Raw genomic sequence first — 21,100 nt, forward strand, 5'->3', positions numbered from 1 at the left:
GGGGTGAATTCACGCCGTTAACCTTCACAGTGAATGTTAAATGCCCCGTGACGATGTTCTATAGGCGATTGTGTGCAAATTAATTGGGGGAAAAGCTACAAAGCAACATCGCCAGCGACTGGCGGACTATACACATACGTGAAACATCGTGATTTTCTAGGATAGCCTTGCGCGATAAGAACGGCACAATATTCCAAATGTACGAAATTATTATGATTATCAATCCAACTGAGCAGAATTTTCAGTTGTTAATTGTGCTCAGTCACAACGGCTTATGACAAAATCACATATTTCAGGGTTAAAAGCGTGGACAGTGCTTGGATGGGTTGACACCATGCACAAGACAGGTGCTGTAGTTATGTTATGAGTAGCATACAATAATGCAGCAAAGTCCATTTTTGTATCCACTTCTAAGCTGCTCTGCTTACCGTCTTAATCAATTTCGCATGTCCTGCATGGTGACGTATGAGCCTTTGAAAATCCATAGTCTGATGTATAAAGCGATTAGACTTGAAGAACCTAAATGTTATTGTGTACATGTTTTGTTTTTGTTAAGCGTGATATTTTATTTTTTTACACGTGCCATAATATACCCTTGTCTGTTGTTTATTTCATGATCGTCATTTACCCGAAACCTTAAACAACGTAGACCACATGTGGTATATTTATTTAATGAGCACCAGATTTCCATGTTCTTCGTGCTTGGAATCAACAACAAACTGTGGGACTTTTACATTGCCAAGCGAAGCAATCACTTAGTCTGGTCGTTTTAACGGGCTGCAATCTATGCGTTTAAATGGGGGCTCTTTATGGTTGGCATACAAACCACACTTGAACTTGGAAATCACAGCATGGCAAGTGGTTTCCACGGTCAGCAAAAACCGAGTAGTAATTTCCTCATATAAATGGCCTCAAGAATGACGACATAGTTTACACTGCCCGTATATGTACTGTCGTTCAACTGCATTCACAAGATAGCATGTACGTTCATTAGTCTATTTATCCAAACGCTATCGGAAGACACCTGTGCACACAAACGATCTTTCTAGGCGGTGGACAACCATCAACTGCTGAGCAACGAGTAATATCTCCTGCGGTCCACCTTTCACTTCCTTGCTCCGTGCCCTGCTACCGAGACTCTTACCCATGCCTTCGTCAAATCATCGACTCAATGAGCGCAACCCTCTCCGCTAAACCCGTCCCTACCCCTTCACCCACAAACTCCAGGTGACGCAGGGTGCTACCACCGAACATCTCACCGGCGCCCATTAATTTGCCCACGTCGCTCCGGCCTAAAAGGTCCCTCTCTCCGCTGGCTTCTTCAGCGAGAAATAGCGCGAGCAAGGAGGGCTGCATCTTCTATTGAGCCATGTACGCACTGTCGTATGTACCCGGAGGCGGCCACTCCGCGGTTGAAACGTTCACGCGCGCGCTATTCAGTACATTCACTGCTACAATCCTAATGGAATCGGTTACCGACATTCGAAATCGGTGATCGTTGACGAAAACGATTACCGATTGACCAGTTACCGTTGAACAATCCTCTATCGAAGTCCTCGGTGAACTTTCATTCCATGGGAGGTCACACTTTTCTCTGCTGCTGACCCCACAGAGAGGAATTATCCTCCTCTGATCATCACAGTGCTAAGGCACCTGCCCTGCTCAAGTCTGAAGTCAAGGGTCAAGACCTCTCTGTTCTCTTCCGCCTATGACTGTCTCTTTCTCTCTCTCTACGAAGTGTCTTTGTTGTCACTTTTAAAATCGTGACATCTCAATTCCTCCCTGGCTTGTGCCATTCTTGCATTTATTAATTGCTCGAAAACAACAAAAAAGCAAACTCTTCTTTCTTTAAAACTCCGCGGATATGCACCTTCCCCCCAAATTTGTACATAATCTTGAGATGCCACGTAATTTTAGACGCTTCACAAATCCAAACTCTACTCCCTTGGTATTTCACCAAGTATGGTGAACCCGGCAACCCCAGCATGATTCCTGGTCTAAGCTAACATCGATGCCAAGTGATATCTGAAATGGTCATAGGCAAGCGCCCTCTCGCAACCGGCACGAATCAGCGTCAAGCATGAACAAGACAACCACCCCATGACCCACATGGTGGCGTGCACTGACACAAAAGGGTTGCAAATGTATTTAAAATGTTTATTTTGTTTTTGGCAAATAACACCAGGGCTAAATATTAGGTTAAGTTGGTAGACAACCTCTGCCACGCAAGTGGCTTCCTGAACAGTACTGATAATATAATTAGTTAAATGCATTGATTAATTGATTATCAAAATTGTAATGCTTTGTTTCTAATTAAAATAATTGTCAGCCGTTTAAAAAGTGAGGGCACCGCGCACACCCGGCCTTAAAAAAAAAGGAAATGCACTCGCTGCATGTGCTCCCGATTTTTGAAACAATCCGAGAATCTTAAAAAAAAAAATCAATCCAAGATACGAAATTTCTACCAATGTAAACCGAGCCGTTGTTTTACACGGATCTGAAACCTGCCAAAAAATGTGTTGCGTTGCATCGGTAGATTTCATTCTTGGTAGTGCTTAGAAATGTTTACACGAGTACACAATGTAAGTGTGACCTGTGAATGTGAAATTTTATCTTTAAAGATTGGAAAATCCGAACAGTTTTTCATCCATAACCCATCCCTTACCGCCATGCACGTCCAGCAAGACGTGGCGGCGATGAGCGATGACAATGACGACATCGTCATCACCTGCCCCCAACTCAACCTCGGGCACTTTAAACACATCTGGAATCTCATCTGTGAACATTGCTCATTAATTCATGAAAAAAGCGATCGACTTATTTTTTGTATTAAATGGATCAGCCATTATAATCACAACAATAATCGATGGATCAATCGATTATTTAGCCGCAACGCCGGTGTGCACATCGTCACCGGGAGAAACCTGTTTTCAACGAGCGGTCATCAAACCCACCGTCTGTTCCACTTGGCACGACGGCACAGCCAGCATTCCTGTTCCACCACCGGTGGTGACATTTCAAGCGAGCTCTCTCGCATTTAATTTTCTCGCAAGTGTTACTGCTTCTCTGCGGCTGGGGGATTTTTTCGCAAGCTAAAATTAACCGCACAAAACTTGCAAGTCGGGATTCGTGTGGCAGCTCCCTCCCTCCCCCTGCTGCTGCTAGAACGTTGAGTGGGGGGGTAGCAATGCCCCCACGTGGCCAAGTCAACCACCTTCCAGTGGCACGTGCACAGACACACCTCACAATTTTTTCATTTATTTCCTTACTCTTAGACGCCTTTGCTATATTCGACTATTGGATGAAGGCCTCCCCACATGCCGCGCTTATCAAATTACACACTCGTGCGTTAATAATTGTTTTAAAAAGTGAGAATTATTTCACAAACCACCAGCTTAACGTTCGTAATTCCAGCAGGGCCGCGTGCAAGCTAATTACCATATTCTCTGGATTATAAGATGCATCGGAAAGAAAGGTGCACCCAAAAAAACTTGTGCCAAGTGTCAATTAAGTTTTACAAATCTGGTCTCAGACACATACACACCGACCAGATTATAAAATTAAACCCCCAACATATGCTTTAAATACGGGGGGGGAAAGGTGTCTTATTATCTGGAGAAGACGGTAATTCACACTTCAATATATTCTTCGCGAGCATGGGGATAGTGGTGTTTAAGATGGCTTAAGCATGGTAAGTTGTGTCGATTCTGTTTCATTGTTTTATTGTTTTATTTGTTAATGCTACTTAAATTATATATATATTCTTTAAATCTAGAATTATATATTGCTTGTGTATAATGATGATCTTTGTATGGTCGCCTGGGAGGGTCTGGAGAGACGCAGTTGTATTTAGATAATTTTTTTAATCCAACGTGTTATTATTTCCTTTACAACTTACGATGTGTTCGATTACAATCACATGGCTGCCGAGTAAGACACAATATCTCCTCTACAAAGGAGACGTTAGACCCAAACAAACAATTACCAATTACAGTGATTCCAATTAATTTAGGATTATAATAACTAGCTACTTGCCTTAATGTGAGAGCATGTGAACGACTAGTTTCATCAGCCGGAGCTAATAGGGGAACAAAAATATAGAAGACACGACCACAATACTTAATTTAAAAAGATGCACATCATCGGTTGATGTGCGTTTTTCTTCTGGGAATCGGCTTTGTTCGCAGAAAACGTTGTGGTCAAGACAAAAATGCATTTGTTTCATTTCCCAAAATGTATTTTACCCTGGCAACAAATAACGCAATGGTGCAGAGAGCCTGCCAAACCCCTATCTTCTTGAGACGTTCGCCACAAAAATGACAGTCATTTGACTCTTGGCAAGGAAGGTTAAAGGTGTATCAAGGCGCTAACCTGCAACTGCTTGCTCACGCCACTTCAGAGCCTCCACTCGTGGCAGCTCTAGAAAACCCCCTCTCTGGAGGGTATTTGGCCTCCTCTTCCACGTTGGCCAGATGTCTTGGAAGAGGCTGGGGGGGATACCCATGCTTTACCCCACTGCGCCAGATGTGCAGCAAATCGCACACGATGTGCAGCAAATTGGGCACTTCAGTTGGCGGTCAACGTTGGAAGTGGACCGCTACCCTCAAAGGAATGGCGCTGCTTCCCGTGGTCGCCCCCCGCCCCCCACCGTGGATCAAACAAATCACTCGAGACACGTCGGTGTATGTCAGCAAGAGCAGTTATCACGTGATCGCTGTCGCAAGGCGTCACACGTTTGGCGCAATGGTCCTTTGCTGACCACGCGCGATGAATGAATGACGTGACCTGCCGATCGATCGGCTATCTGCCGTGAACCCATTTGTACTGCTGGGTGGAAAGAGCCAATGGGGGGGGGGGGGGATTTAAAAAAACTGGCACCACCGTTTCAACTACCATGCCACGGGGTTTCAAGCGGCGACCTCTGGATTGTACCGTCCAGCTAACCGCGACACCGCGGCAGCTTCCCCAACCCACGTACACCTAAAGCTTAAAAACTGCCCAGCGGAGCGCGCACACCATTATAACGTGGAACACGCACACCGTTACAAAGCGCTTTCTGAGCGGTCGATGACGAACTACTTTCTTGAGCTGCGCGGCTGAGCGGTACAGTGATAGAGTACGCGGAATGATAAAGTAGCGCGGCGGTGGCGTATTTAACTGTTACGTGGAGGCGAGCGGAGGTCAGTTTACTTATTGTACACAAAATGTGATGGGTTATAGTTGTTTAACATTCCAATAAGCACGGGTGTGAAAGAAGTTCAACATAGATGCATACAACATTCCTTCCTGCAAGGGGCATGCTTCCTTCTGCACTGGCACTTCGTTTATGTAATTACATTTACCACCAGGTGAGGGAACCCCACGTTTGGTTGAAAACAAAACTGAGCATAGCACGTTTCAACACTGTTGGCTTTTCCCTCCGGCCATAACGAAAGAATTTTGCCGGCATTGCTCTTGTGAATGAGGCCAATCAAGATGTTTAAGGTTATAAACATTTTTTTTACTCGGTTCACCCACCTCCGCATTGCCTTAAAGCTGCGATTTCTTATTTAAAGACAAGTTAACCTGGGTCGACCGTAGCCTTCAACTTGGTTAGGTGTTTATAAGGGATGTAACAATTTAACAATTCACCGCAATCTCCTCCACTAACCCCAAGCATTCAATGAACTTTCATCATTCAGAGCAGCAACTCAAGCAAAGAATGTATTCATTTCAATTATTCTGGCGAACACAGCTGCTTGAGGGGTCACGTGAACCCATAACTTACAACGTGCCCACGTGATTCAGTGCAAGTATCATGATGTATTTAGTCAATGCATCGGCACGACCCGAGGTATTGGTCCTAACCCTAACCCTGAAAGCATAAAGTATTTTACAGCCATTTGTGAATCCACTGCTGGATGAAGGCCTGCCCGTGCCGTGCCGGCCATGGGGACTATTAGACAATACTACATCACGATGGTCAACGCGGGTTGGTTAAAGCTGGGAGCATAGACTTGCGCTATAGCACAATACGACAATGGGTTTTTTTCACTGCCCTCTGGTGCTCAATACGTGGCCCCACAGCCGCCTATAACAACTGTTTGTGCAAGGTGGTCGCCCATCCAGTCGCCATCCAGGCTCGACCGTGCTTAGCATCTGAGATTTGTAGAGATGGGATGCTTTCCGATTTATCTGTCCATACTTGGCAAATGTTGTACAAAACAGATCGTAAAACGGTTACCATCCACCACACAATGTCTTGCCACATCACAACACGTTACACCAAGCCACGCCACACCTCTAACCTCCACACGAAATCACACGATGCCACAACGCACCTTCTTCCTCTTATTCATGGAGAGATGAGAAACATGGCAAGAGCTCAAATAAGGTTGACTCAGATCGCTAGAGGGACGTGTCATAATAAGAGAGGAAAACCACATCGGAAGAAAACAAGGCGACGGGCATAGAAGCACCAGGGCTGAGACCGATAGGCCTTAGGAAGAGTCGGTTCCAAGTGGCAAGCCAGGATGTCTAGGGCCGTGGAATGGACGTAGAGATGACAGCCCAGGACAGGATTAGGTTGGGGAAAGGAGGACACCAGGAAGGCACACCCCCCCCCACAAACAAGTGGGGAAAATGCCAGGGATAAGAAGGTGACACCAGGCCACGCCACACCATTAACACCAAATCAAGCCACGTGATACCAAGCTATACCAAGACAAACCCAGGCCATGTCGAAACAAGCCACAACCATGTCACGTGACAACACATGACGTCAGACCACGCAACACGTCTCGTCGCACCACGGACACGCAAAGCCACAACAACCGCATGGCACCGCGCAACACAGCATCCATTCAGTCACGCCAAGGAACGCCATAACCAGCCACGCCATTGTGTCACAACGACAACAAAAAGAGTGCACAGCGAGCCACACAACCACGCTACCAGACACCTCGGCCTCCCTTTCAGCGGACGAGACGCGCGCGTGTGTCGGCGAGACCCACCACTCCATGACGATGAGCAGGCACTTCTTGCTCTGGTGGATGTTCTCGTAGACCTCGACGATGCGCACGATGTGGGGGCAGCCCGATGCGCGCCAGTGCATCTCCACCTCGCGCCGCGCCTTGGGGCAGTCGAGCAGCATCTGCGGCCGACAAGACAGCGCCCCGATCAGCTCGGGGTCACACTCCTCTCTCACTCTCTCACCCATCGTACCATCCCGCTTCCTTCTCACTCTGTTAGTGCTGCTATCACATGATCAACGCTGTCTTCAAACGTTGTGTTCTCGTAAAACGTCTCACCGTCTTCGAGCTGCTTTCATGTCACTCTGTTATTGCTACTTTAACACGGTGGATGTTGTCATGAACTTAGTGTAGTCGTGAACCTCACGCCGTCGTTCAGCTGCTTCCTTGCCACTCCATTGCTACTACAACGTGATCAATGCCATTTTGAACTACATGTTGTCATAACATGAACTGCGTGTTGTCTAGATTGTTTTTTGCGTTCAGTTTGTTGTAGGATTGTTCAGTTTGTTGTCCTTTCCCCGTACTTCTGATTAGCACGGTTGGCTACGTACGATGCGAAAGAAGTTTAACATCCATACATACATAAACTTCTCACCACCATTCAGCTGCTTCTACGTCACTGTTATTGCTATTACAACACGGTCAATGTTGTAATGAACTTCGTGTAGTCATGAACTCCGTGCTGTCGCTCAGCCGCCTCCTTGCCACTCTGCTATTGCTACAACAACAGTCAATGTTCTCACCGACTTTGTACCGTGAAATCTCCTCCCTCCAGTGCCATGGACTATTCTGCCGGACCAACGACCGTCTCCTCTCCTCTATTTCGATGCAAGGGCATGGCTAAGGAGAATAAATGGTGAAATGTTAGCAAATGTTACTTCTCGGGGCAGATGAAAGGAAGTTATTTTGACGCATATAATGGCAGCTAATCCTTTCCACCAATAGTGCCCTGTTATTGGCTTGTCTAAGAGGAGTCACCCTATACACGGAGCACGAAGTTATGGAACGATACCTGTTGCTAAAAGTTGAATTTGCATTTATGTACTTGATTTACGGTGGCTTCCACTACATGTATGTTTGAAACATTAAAAACAAAATAAACGTGTATTGCAAATAAATACATTTAAATGTGTATATATATACACACACAGAAACAACCGTAACAGATTTGCTTCAGAATTCAAATGGCAAAAATCTAAGTCTAAAATAATATTTATAAAAGCAAAAAAAACACTTTCTGTTAAACGGCACAATCAAACATATGTCCTAGGAGAGGGAGAGGGGGGGGCGTGCGCAACTTAGAGAGTTTGTAGCTAAATCAGAGACCAGTGCGATCGTGTGCAGATAGCCCAATGATTACAAGTGCTTGCTTGCCCTACTCCTGGCAGAAGGGGCCTCCACCTCCCTCTGGACCAGTGCTCTTCACTCATTTTCAGAGGGCGGGGGGGGGGGTGTGGTCACTTTCACCGATAAGACATGGGTGTGAGGACGGCCACACAATTTTAACTATCGCTGGGTGTGACAGCATTCCACATGATAAGACACTTTTTGTTGGGCTATCATTTGTGCCCGGGTCGCTTCGGGAAAAATAAACTATGCACTGCAAATCAGTGGGCATAACCTGGTCAAATAAAACCTAAGTTTAGTTTATGATGGGGGGTGTTGTCACGTGTTGTGTATTGTCGGGGAGGGGGGGGGGGTGCACATCAGGGGCTGCACCTAAGGCCACCAGGGGCCGCTCGTGGCCCGCGGGCCTTGCAATGAAGAACACTGCTCTCGAGGGTACTTGGCCTACTCTGCCACGTTGGCCAGAAGCCTTGGAAGATAAGTTTCATGAAAGCTTAGAATAAATATACGCTGTGCTCTAGCCAACAACAAGAAATGTATTAGGAGAGCGTAAAAGGTGCAGGCCTGCAATTACTTGCTCACGTCACTGCCGGCAGAACGGTTTCAACTAGAGGCAGCTTTGTATATACGTTAAACTTCTTTCACACCGTACGCAGCTAACAACGCTCATAGGAGGCGCTGCGTGTTGTTCAGTTCTCGTTAGAGAGCCTCTCCAAGATAATAATTGACCTGCTCTTTTGCATTGGCCAGACTTCTTAACAGAGGCGACAGCACTCATGCTCCACCAGACGCAGGCCTGTCGATTGACCAACTCTGGTCTACCCATTTATCCTGCTGCATGGACAGAGGAGGGATGATTTAAGACACTTGATGCGAATTTTAAAAAAGCTGTGAGGTCACGTAATGTGCATTACACGCAAATTAATCCAACACTATCTCAGATTGCGGGATTAAACGTTTTGTTGACAAGCGTTCATGAAACACATTCTTAATCTTGAAACAGCTACACAGCGGGTGTTATGCCACTCTGACTAGGCACAATTACATAACCCGGGCAGTCTGAAAGCCGAGAGCAAACTCGCCCGAGAGAGATGTGTTTTGCGTCAGTGAGAGCAAACGATTGATTTTTCGTAGAATTCACAAAGTGCGCAATTAGTGGCCGTGTAAACATGCAAATGGCAATGCGAGCAGGGAGTGATAAACAGCCAGGAATCGCAGCGGCAAGTAACATCTGAACCCAATCCTGGGGCCCTGCCATCACCAACCAGGAGGCCTTCATAAAGCAGTGGATTGCCAACAGTGCTGTGAATTATTGTTTATATCCGAAATACGATGGGGATCATCGCTGCCGGCTCACCTGACAGGTATTCACTTCCCTGTGGCTTCTGTGGGCCGGATGGCACTTGAATCGCGACTCTTTCGTCCTCATTCGTGGCACTACTCCCCTAACTGGGACCGAGCCGAGTTGGGGACGTCACCGGGTTCGAGTGGCCACCGCCCCCCCCCCCCTTCACCGCAGGCAGGTGAAACCCATACACTTGAATTCAGGACCTAAGTGTGCTGGCTCAGTGCGTTTGACACAGCATCATTCCAATGAGTCATCAGCCACCACTACTGTGCGCTTGCAATCGTCATCAGCCATGATTAACCTACTGCTGGACGAAGTCTTCCTGCCCCCCCCACCCGCCCCAAGCCGTCATCATCTCTCACGGTCTTGCGATGCAATAATCCACGTCTGGCTCCCGCACACGAGTTGATCGCGTTGCTCCATCTCCAAAGCGAACGTCCTCTCAGATGGCCTTCCATGCCTTTGCTGTAACTCAGTCATTATGCTTGACAATCAGCCATCATCGCCTACTGATGACCAAGCCCAATGCCTTTTCCAAACAGCACATAGTCCATTGTTCTCTAAACAATGTGCTTGTGTTAATAAGTTGTGTGAATGTACAATGGATGGAGGGTAAAGTGGCTGCTAACGTATTACCCATGACTCGTAATAACAGTTTCAAAATGAAGAAAACCCACTCAGGCCAGCCATGAATATCAACGAAGGTCATTGTGTTTAAAGCACTTGCTATAATCAACGCTTGAAAGTAGCAGGGGCTGAATTTTGACGAATTGCGCATTAATGGAAATTTCTCATTTAAAACCAGTCGGTGATGTCACGACGTGTATTAGCGCGGAGTTAGCGGATTAGCGGGTGAACTATCTGAACTTCAAATCAGTTTGATTTGGTGCTAAATTCACTCGTGAAAAGTGTTAAGCCACTGGCGAAGGAGCTCTATTGGCGAGAATGTGATCGATACATTGGCACGTTTAAATCATGACAGGAATGTTGACATTAAAAACGACTACGTGGCCCAACACAAAAACAAACACGGATCAGAGAAACCCAATCTCCAGTAAAACCTGAGCCTTGCTCACGCTAACAACAGGCACACCCCGTTCACAGTTCCTTGCGTTCCTTTCAAACACACACCGGCCCGGCAAGCGAGGCCGTGTGCATGTGTGCGTCTCTGCCCAATGTAGAAATTAAGAGGAAGAGCTTGAGGCAGGCTGAAGAAGGCCGGGGAGTGAGTGAAGCCCCGTGTACAGTAGTGGGGAGGGTGGCGCCCGTCACTGAACTTCCGCCAAGTCACCCCTCCCATGGCCCTCGCCGACCTCCCTGCTCTGGGAGGAGGAGGAGAAGGAGGGAGTAACATGAGAAAAGCTGCCCCGCAGATCTAATCTTGCTCGGGCCAGATGAAACCAGCTTACAGTGCAGGAGCACTAATAGTGTGTAACACCTCAACGTTGAAAGAAAAAAATTAGTCGTCCGACGATCGGAATCGGCGCAAATAATTTGACCGAGTACCCCCCCCACTCCCCTCGCCGTTCCAACCTCGGAAGCCAAGCGGGGGTTGAGCAAGTCGAGTGCTTGACAGGGGCGATTGACGTCCATTTAAAACAGGCGTCGTGGGCTGCTGCGGGCAGCAGAGAGCAGTGAAGCGAAATCCGCCGTTGTACTATACTCGTGCAAGCCCGCACATTTGAGCGCCTCGCCTCCGGCGTGAAGTACGGCCGAATAACTCGCACACACAACTTTCGTGCCCGACATGGTGGTGTGGGAGAAAGGGTAGGGGGGGGGGTTCATCCAGCAGTGGATTTACAAATCGTTACACATTTTTTTTCACATCGCACAACTCCCTTCCGTTTCCACGTACTGTATATACAAATATGTTCTCGCCCATCAGCCTATTTATTGCCTCTCCAGAATAATATTATACATGCAGACTTGTTTGAACAAGCAAACTCTGGACAATGTTTCAAGGCTTCTCGGTGTCACCGGTTGTATATTCATATCATTAAACACATCCCAATGCAGTCCGGGCACTGAGAGCCTTCAGCACAATTTTTCCGTGACAATTCGAGATAAAGTGGAAGTAACTTTTTTGGTCAACTTCCCCTTATTAATTTCATCGATGGCTGCTTCACCCCCGGGGCCAACAACCTCCCAAAACGTGGCCCGACCTGTCAAGTAACATCTGGCATGATCGCCGCAAAGTAACCAAGGACAACAGTAAGGAAATCACACACTCAATAGCCCGCTGGCCAGTGTGTGAAGGCGTAAGTTAGCCGTGCGAGTTTTAACTGCATTATCCCAATGTCTCGCCAACGTGCAGAACAAACATCTACTGGTCAGCGAATCCATATGGCCAACGTGCAGAACAAACATCTACTGGTCAGCGAATCCATATAGCCAACATGCAGAAGACATATCGACTCCTTCACCCCCCCAACCACCCACTGTGGCTGATGACGGTTTAAAAATATAACAGCCTACGGACAGGCACATGTGTTCAAGTGGGAAATCCCCGCTCGGAATTTTAGTAAGAAGTGAAAAAAAAATGGTTTTATAAAACCACACAGCTTCCTACACCGATCAGAGACCTTGATCAGAAACCTACGCGACAACAAAATACTGAGGCCGCACGCAAACTATAAATGTGTCGCCGTGGGCTCCGCTTGTACGAAATGTATCCGATGCTACCCCACGCAAACACGAATACGAACAAAGACACAGATCCCCCGTATAGCCGTAATAGACTGTTGGGGCAAGTGCTGTTAGCGGAGTGCCGGCACGGTATACGAGCGGGGCTGGGTGGCCAGCACCACGCCCCGGCCGCCTTTGTCTCCCCAGTGGTGATGTTGTAATTTGAGGCTGAGTCGACCTAGGGGAGGCCCAGGACTGGTTCAGATAATCGTCACTGGTGTTGGCCGTGAGCAGGAATCGAACTCGGGTCGCCGGGTTCGTAGTGCAGCGCGCTGACCGCTACACCACCGCTCCCCACATACACAGGTACACACACATAAAGGTACACACACAGGCACGCTGTTTTCACACGGCATGCCCGCATAGGAACGCACACGCACACCGTTCAAAACACACGCACACATGGATATAAACTCCCACAACAACAACACGCGCGTACAGACACAACTACACACACTGCTATATTGGTCGTGAGCTGGAATTGAACTCGGGTGGCTGGTTTTGTAGCGCAGTGCGCTAACCACTGCGTCACTGCTCCCCAAACGCGCACACACATACACATGAGCAGTGACGCACGCGATTAAATAGGGCACTGCAGCCGCCAGTGACACCCGAGGGCACGAGCTGTCACAATTCATGAGCGTGGTTCACTGAAGGTGCAACGTTGCATCGGTTCGTCTCGTTTTCTAAAGCTCACGATACACGCATCGAAGTTTTTCAACTCGTATATGCCATCCGCAATGGGCTCTTCTTGCATGACACCTGCAGCCACGAGGGGCCCCGCTACATTTCACCGCAACAAGTTCAGAAATGTACAGGGTGCTTAGAAAAAAATGTTTACACTTACATGGGACTATCGTGTTTAATGGGAAAATAACGGAAAATACACTGTAACGTATAACAAATGTAATGTTAATAGCTTCAGAAAGTCAAAGAGTCTCCACTTGTTCGCCATCGTTGTCAACACGTGCCTGGAATCTTCTCCAGGTGGTCTCCAGAGCCCGGAGGCAGCACATTTCTTGTGGTGTTGATGCAAATTCTCAGAAGTGTTCACATTTTTTTAAGCACCCTGTATTAAATCCCAGGAGGTAAACCCCTCCTCCGCCTCCTTGCATTAAATGTAACAGACCGTTGATTGCGGAGGAGAGCACAGTCCAGGCAAGATTGACACTGTTGCCAAAACGGCTGAAACGAATCATCACGGCCACTTTCCCCAATGTCGGTTATGGAATCGGTCAAGTATTCAAGGGAGTACGTCCACTGCGGAGAAGGAATACGAGATCGGCCCGTGTGCAGGAACAAGACCAGGGGTCAGCAACCTGCGGTTCCGGAGCAGCGTTCGGCTCTTTACAGAATGCAGGTGTGACTCTTGAAATTACCAAAAAAATTGGCTCTTCTTGTTATTTTAGTTGCCGACATCTGACCATGGAAGTCCAGTTCACCGTGGAAGTCCAGTTCACCATGGAGGTCCACTTTACCATGGGCAGGGGTCGGCAACCCACATGTGGCTCATTAAGGACCGCTTCGTGATGTTATTTATGAAGAACAGTCTCGTATTCACATGCACTGCAGATCTTGTAATATTGTTTATTTACGAATCCGAAACAAATAGCTCTTAGTGTTGTTTTCAGCTAGATGGATACTGCCTAGCAAATAGCTCTTAGTGTTGTTTTCAGCTAGATGGATACTGCCTAGGTTTTGACGATTGTGCCGGGCAGCTATCCAATTTGTTATCAGGTTGTACCACGTGTTGTTCAGCATGATGTCTGGCGTCTCGCTCCACGTGCAGAGAGCCCCTTCAGGAATTGGGGGTAGCTGCGTAAGTGAACATCTCCCTTAATTGATAACGGATTCATAATGGGAGCTAAGGGAACCAATTTGTTTTACGCAACTGAACCCTAACATTCTCCAGCAAACTAGCGAGACTGGGTTGTTACATCCCACAACCGTAAGAGACGACAATGGCTGGGGGAGGCCTTCGTCCAGCAGTTGATTGAACATGGCTAATGATGGAGGCACGTTTTCACCAATAATCAGACAAAAATAGGAACAGTCATCAACTACCACACTCAAGCGACGTTTAGGAGGGGGTGGTAACCACTCAAAATACTCCAGTCTCTCCACAAGCGATGTTAAAAGCAAGCTCCAGCAACGGCAAACAAAACACTCGACTCTCGGCATGTACGCGTGACTAATTCCCGCACATCACCTAGGCCCCCCCCGTTCCTGTACTTGCTTACAAGTAGTGTGCATTGGGATACCACATACAATTGGTCCGGTGAAATTTATTACACTTGTCATGTTTATGCCACATTTAGGAATGAGAAGAAATAAAAATGGGCAAATCAACCTGGGCATGCCCAATGTCAACAGGCCTCAGAAGGTAAGTAAAGCAGGTTTGATCCATAATAAGCGCTTTTTTGGGTTAGATCGCTAAATATAAATGTGTCTTGACTTAAAGCTTTCGTGACTGCAGGGATTCATATTATTTGGGTCTTTCGGTAAAGTCACGTAGATAGGTTCAAAGAAAATAACAAAAAACTACGACGTTTCGATCGCAACACAAGCGGTCGTCATCAGGAAAAGGGGGGTTAGCTTCTAAAGACAACGGCTGATAAAGGTTTGAAATGGGCGTGGCCCAAATGTCAGCAGCCAATGCAAGTCGTGGGCAGCGACCGCAGCGGTGGTGGACTTTCCACCAATCAAAGGGCTGTCTTTAGAATATTTTCTTTGAACCTATCAACGTAACTTTACCGAAAGACCCAAAGAATATAAATGTATCGTTAAAGCCGCCACCACCCGACACAGCCCATTAGAGTAATGTTTTTCACGTAAACAAAACCTGCCAATTGGCGACTGCTTCAGCACACCGGTGTGTTGGAGAGTAAACCCACGACACTTACAATTCGAGTGCGACGATTCGTTGGCGATTACAACCAGCTTCATCTACATGTTAAAGCCTACGTGTTATACCAGCAGGTATGAGCCTGGTTAGTACTTGTAAGGGAGACTGCCGGGGAATGCCAAGCGAGGTATGCTTAGGCTAAGGTAGCTACGGAATTTACAGTGCAACAAGGGATTGAATATAGCTGTGTGGAGCTTTGATCGTTATCTCTTTCATATGTTTGCGTTTTATGTGGCTATTCGCGTGTTCTCCCATACACCAGGCACTCATGAATGGATCTGGAAGGAAAACATTCTGAAGCAGGGTCCTCCGGAGAAAAATAATAATCTTGAGACTCAATGAGGCGTCCCTGAGTAAACAGTGGGTATGATTTCGATGTCACTATTACTATTCTAGGTGTGGAGCAGTGGCACATCGGTTCATGGACTGTGCTATGAACCCAGCGACCTAAGCTGGATAATCACCCAGCCACAACAATAATAGCCAACAATCTGCCCGAATGAATTGGACCGGCAGTTGTGTTTGGATTGGTAGAATTGCCGACCATCTGTGCAGTGTTCCCACCTTAATAGCTGTACGGCAATCAGCCATTTCTTCAGCTGTCACACACAACACATTGAAAAATCAGGGCAAGAGGAATCACTTGTGAACTGTTTGCAAATCCTGTGGCACTTGTGGTCCTCAATTGTGGTCCCCACGTGGCCAAAATAACTCAACTGGGCAATAGGTCCTACTGGCAGGAAAGGCCCATGCTTTAATGGGTTAGAGTGAAATAGAAAAAAGTATCATAACAATTTACAACCCTTTGTCAATCCACTGCTGGATGACGGCCTTCCCCATGCCGTATTTGTCACGAGTTGTTTGAGCATAAGTCACCAAATGGATCAGTGCGGGTTGTTCAAGACGGACACCCAGCAAGGGATCAGGTGGTTGAGAAACGAACTCGGGCTACCGGATTCATAACGCAACGCAGTAACCACTGTGCGCTGGGCCCTAACACCACTGTGCCACCACTCCAAAAGCCTGAAATATAGTTCTGCCTCTGTTAAACACACTTTCATGGAGGAGACAGTGCAGAGAAGTTGCTATGTTACAGTTTCGCAAGAGCAAACAAACCCCTTAAGCAATGCAGTCACACAGGCACACAAGCAGAGCACTGGTGGGTTGTTTATGGTGGAGCAAAGTGGGCCAGCCACCAGTAAGAGTGAGTTTATTCTTGTGGCAGGCATACGAACCGGCCCCTTAAAGGCAAGGGTTGGTGGATCACGTGTATATTTGTGAAACTCCCAAATCAGCTGGAATGCGAGGTGGCGAGGAGATGGCAGTACAGCAAGTAGGTTCAATAAGCCGATCTGTGCGGACCTTTCAGTGGTATTCCCTTGATCCCCTTGTACGCATGGTTTTTCCTGGGTACTCTGGTTTCCACTCACATGAAAAGCACTCCTTTAAATGGAACTGGCCAAACATCCCAATGCATACTGAAAAAGTCTTAAGACTTAATGAGGCTTTCCTAGTTAAACAAATTATATTATGTTCATAGAAAAATTATGCATAAATTATAACAATCACAACAAGCATCTTCAAGTCATGCACGTAAAAATGAATTATTTCTGATTTGTACACGTGTATATGTCATTCATTCAAATTACCCTTGCAATGTAAAATGAATCGCAGTGGAAAAATAAATGTTTGAATCCTGAATCGAACTGTGACACCGAACGTGAAAATGAATCAAATCACCAAGGTGGCCAAATATGACAAGATTAGAATTTATTGGGGCAAATAATTTAATCCAACCAATGCGAGCACTACTTTCTATATTTCAAAAGTCCATTCATTGAATCATTATTCCCAGTGTTTTATTTAAGTATTTCTTTTTTTAAAGTAACATTGTTAAATTTGTGCTTCCATGTACAAACTAAGATTGTGCCATACTTGTTCACTTCCTCCGCATGCTTGTCTTTTGGGGGGGGGGGGGTCTATCTGTATGGCGGAAAAATATCAAATCGAAGCATGTGCATGACACTCAAGTGACAAAACAAACATCTCGATGCTGATCGCAAAGTTTCACGGTGTGGTAAGGTTCACAATGTACCTCGCCTGGTATACAGGAGGTTGGAGGTTCGATCCAGGCCATGACGCCTGTATATTTTGAGTTTGCGTATCTCTCTCCCCGTGGTTGCGTGGATTTTTCTTCGTGTCCTCCGGTTTTTCCCTCCACATTTAGAAACATGCATTCAGTGTATTTGCCTGCTATAAATTTCCACATGCTAAACCGCTTTGTTCAGCTATCATTTGTGGCCAGATCGCTTCTGAAAAAGAGCTATATAGCTCAGTGGGGCCTTACCTGGTAAGCATTTAAAAAAATATATGTTTTAATACAAGGCCAAAAATTACTGCGTTCATCTCAGGTTCTCTTCTTCATGATAGGTAGCCGCTGGTGGATTTGTGTTAGAAGAGTTTGGGCCTAGGACACTGGCCTCGTTGTAACCAGAGCCACATAACCATTTTCCACTGGCACATCCAAGCTGAGTACCCTTGACTATGGTATTTGCAAATCCGAGCCTGAAACAAACCGTGATTCGTTCGTTGTGTGTGACGTCAGTGGCACAGCTTGGCTTCTGCAGTGGAAAAACAACTCTGGTGCCTCCTGACCTGTGCTGGGTTGGCTTGGCACACGCCGAGTGGTGCGGCCCAGTTGTAGCACAAAATCATTACATTTACCCGTGTACTGCCTTGTAACAGAACGTATAAACAATGATTATTTGTAAAATATATACATTGCTTTGTGCTGCTTAGTATGGGCGACCACCACCCATGCAACAACAGGCTACTGCGAGGCTATTTTTTTTATGAATAGCAGTGGGCGGTGCAAAAAAAAAAGTTCTGCACAGGACTACGACGTCACGTCTTCACCAACCCACACTGACCAACGTGGTGAAGTATGGTCAAATAACCTCTTGTGACGTGGACGGCGGGGTGGCGGCCCTCGCCCCGAAAGAGTCGTACAGAGAGACACGTACGGCTTGCCAACGCAATGCCACGTTTTTTTTTTACAACTTCATCAATGTGTTTGCATAACACAGTCGTTTATGCCCCTCGACAAATGAGAATGCGGGGCGGATAAAAATCCACCTTCAGACCCACATCCGTTCCAACAACCTGGCGTTAGACATCTCTGGACTTTGCTATCCAGTTAAAAGAGCAGGATTTCGACAAAATAAAAGTGCCGCACACTGTAACAACAACTCATTCTAATATAAGATTTTGCAATCGGGTTTTTGTTGTTATTGTTAAATCGTCGTCACCGTTCACAGTGCAATCAATCCCAAGCGTCACCACTGTTCAGTAATGCTGCATTCTAAACCCAGTAAACAATGCCAACGTTGGCATGTGGTTGGAACCGTTGGGCCCCATCGTTGCATGTTTACTGGGAGGAGACGTTTGGTGGTAAATTTAGCCGCTTCAAGTGACAGCTTTGTGCGTTAACAAAAAAAGGAACAGTGATTGACACATACGGAAGGGGTCATGCACACAATTATAAACAGGACAAAACGGATTACCAAAGATCTGACCGATAAATAAAGCACTAAAGCTCAAGTCGCGACTGGAAAGTGGGAATAATCAAAATACTTTAAAGTACACTGCATTCGTAATTTTGTCCTCATGCCATAAGACTAAAGCAGTACAGACCCCTTCATTGAACACACATAGACAACTGTGACTGAGTGATTGACAAAACCCCTCGAATGATGCTTGAAATGGGCTAGAAAGCCGGTATATTACACAACTTAGCTGTAACTACAAGCATCCGAAAATACACATTTCACAGCCCCGAGTCAATTTGCTTTACTCATAAGGCACGATTGGCCTAAAGTTATTAAATGTGTCAACATCTTGTGCTGGACATTTGAAATACGTACGACGTACAACATCAGTGCGGCAAGCAGTGGAGTGTGACGCTAAAACTGAACGAAAGTGGGTAAAATCCCACCAACCAGTTACTAGCAATACAGGTATATTTTTTTATTTAGAGGGAGTCTTAAGTGTAACCATAATATCGCATGATGCTCTAAAAAAGGGGGCAGTGTGCACTTTCTAAAGGGAGAAAACAAATACGTGGGGTTTCTTTGTACTAGTTCTTTTTTATGAATCAGGAAATACAGTGCTCTGTGTGTAAAAGAAAACCAGCCCACACAAATACCTGTGCCTGGAGCTAAACACACGTCTCTACCCCCCCCAGCACACTTGGCCAGTTTTAAGGTTGTGACTCTGACAGAGAGAGGGGGGGGGTTAAACAAAAAGTATTTGTAAAAGTCAACAGTGCAGCAGCTCAGAAAGAGGCGGCTTCAACAAAAGTCACAGCTTTGTCCACTGTGGTGGCAAAAAACAAAGATGAAGATCCACCGTATAGCCTTGAACAGACTGTTGGGGCAAGTGCTGTTAGCGAGCACCTATGAAGGCCGTCAAGGTACACGAGGGGGTTGGGTGGCCAGCACTACGCCCGGCCGCCTTTGTCTCTCTAGTGGCGATGTTTACCACCGCACCAGGTACAAGTTTGAGGCCGAGTCGACCTAGGGGAGACCCGGGACCAGTTCAGATAATCGCCACCGGTGTTGGCCGTGAAAATCGAACCCGGATCGCCGGGTTCTTAGCACAGCGCACTAACCGCGACACTACCGCTCCCACACACACTGTAACAAAAATGTAATTTAACTCGAGGATTAACCATCAAGTTGGGCGATGAGGGAGGGTCCGGCAACAGTGTTGCCAATTCCTCCACACTCCCTGCAATTTACGTGACAAGGCCAGTGCCAAGCCGTGGCTTAGAAATTACCTAATCATCTGGAATGCGGCTGATCGAGTCGGACTTTGGCAATTCGAGCAGGTTTCAGCCTGCTTCGTAGAGCACTTGGATAAGGGGAGACTTATCTGAGAATAACCACGTGCTGTGTTGTAGACTCGGGCTGCAATGGGGCCAAGAAATGACAACAGAGGGAGGTGTTGACCCGCACCCCACCTCATATGGCGTGGCTTTCCTCCGGTTACTCCGGTTTCATCGCACATGGCCAAACACTATAACATTCAGGACTAAATTGAATGTGTTGGCGTTTTTTTTGGTGTGGTCATTGGTGAGCAGGCTGAGACCATGAATCCGGTTTAATCGCAGCTCATTCTCTTGTGACTGTATTGCTGTGCTCTGAGCGAGCCCCGTGGTTCTTTGCGAGTCCGCAGGTTTATGTGGGAATCTTTGGGTCTCTATCCATGTCTATGGTTCTGCATCTCTGTCCGAGTCTATGGGTTTCTATGTAAGTCATTGGTGGCCAGCTCGAGACCATCAATTCACTACACTTGAGAACCCAGATTAATCACAATGTGGGTAGAATTTCTTTCGCACCGTTCGTAGCCAACCGTGCTAATCGGAGATTCATGTCGATCTAAGTGTCTTAACCACAACTAAAACCTGGATTCGAATCCAGAATCTCAACAGTGCGAGTTCACCGTTCTGACCTCGAACGAGCCACGTGTCTTCCTCTTCAATAAATCTCCCTCAAACTGTTATGAAGCCCCCATCCTCTCAGTATGGGGCCGCTTTTCCACTTGCGGTTTCCCAAATATATTCTTGGGTCTTTCGGTAAAGTGACGTAGATAGGTTCAAAGAAAATTACTACGGCGTATCGATCGCAACACAAGCGGTCATCTTCAGAAAAATAATTTACAAATAAATACATTTTCCGATGCCGAGCTGGAAACCAAGCGTGGTAACCCCTGGCCTCAGGATATCTGGCTCGGGACCAAGTA

The 21,100-nt window shown here is 46.7% G+C and overlaps 1 protein-coding gene across 1 annotated transcript in view; it reads right to left on the minus strand.

Annotated features, from left to right (window-relative positions):
• The window catches only part of LOC116942411 (MAP kinase-activated protein kinase 2-like), a 41,870-nt gene that overhangs the window by 14,812 nt on the left and 5,958 nt on the right, over positions 1–21,100 (minus strand). The window contains exon 2 of the mRNA XM_032954311.2: positions 6,993–7,132. Coding sequence (XP_032810202.1) covers positions 6,993–7,132 — 140 coding nt within the window. The remainder of the gene's footprint in view (positions 1–6,992; positions 7,133–21,100) is intronic.

This window comes from Petromyzon marinus, chromosome 14 (assembly GCF_048934315.1).
Source record: "Petromyzon marinus isolate PM22_M1 ecotype Great Lakes invasive population chromosome 14, UKy_Petmar_22M1.pri1.0, whole genome shotgun sequence".
NCBI lineage: Eukaryota > Metazoa > Chordata > Hyperoartia > Petromyzontiformes > Petromyzontidae > Petromyzon > Petromyzon marinus.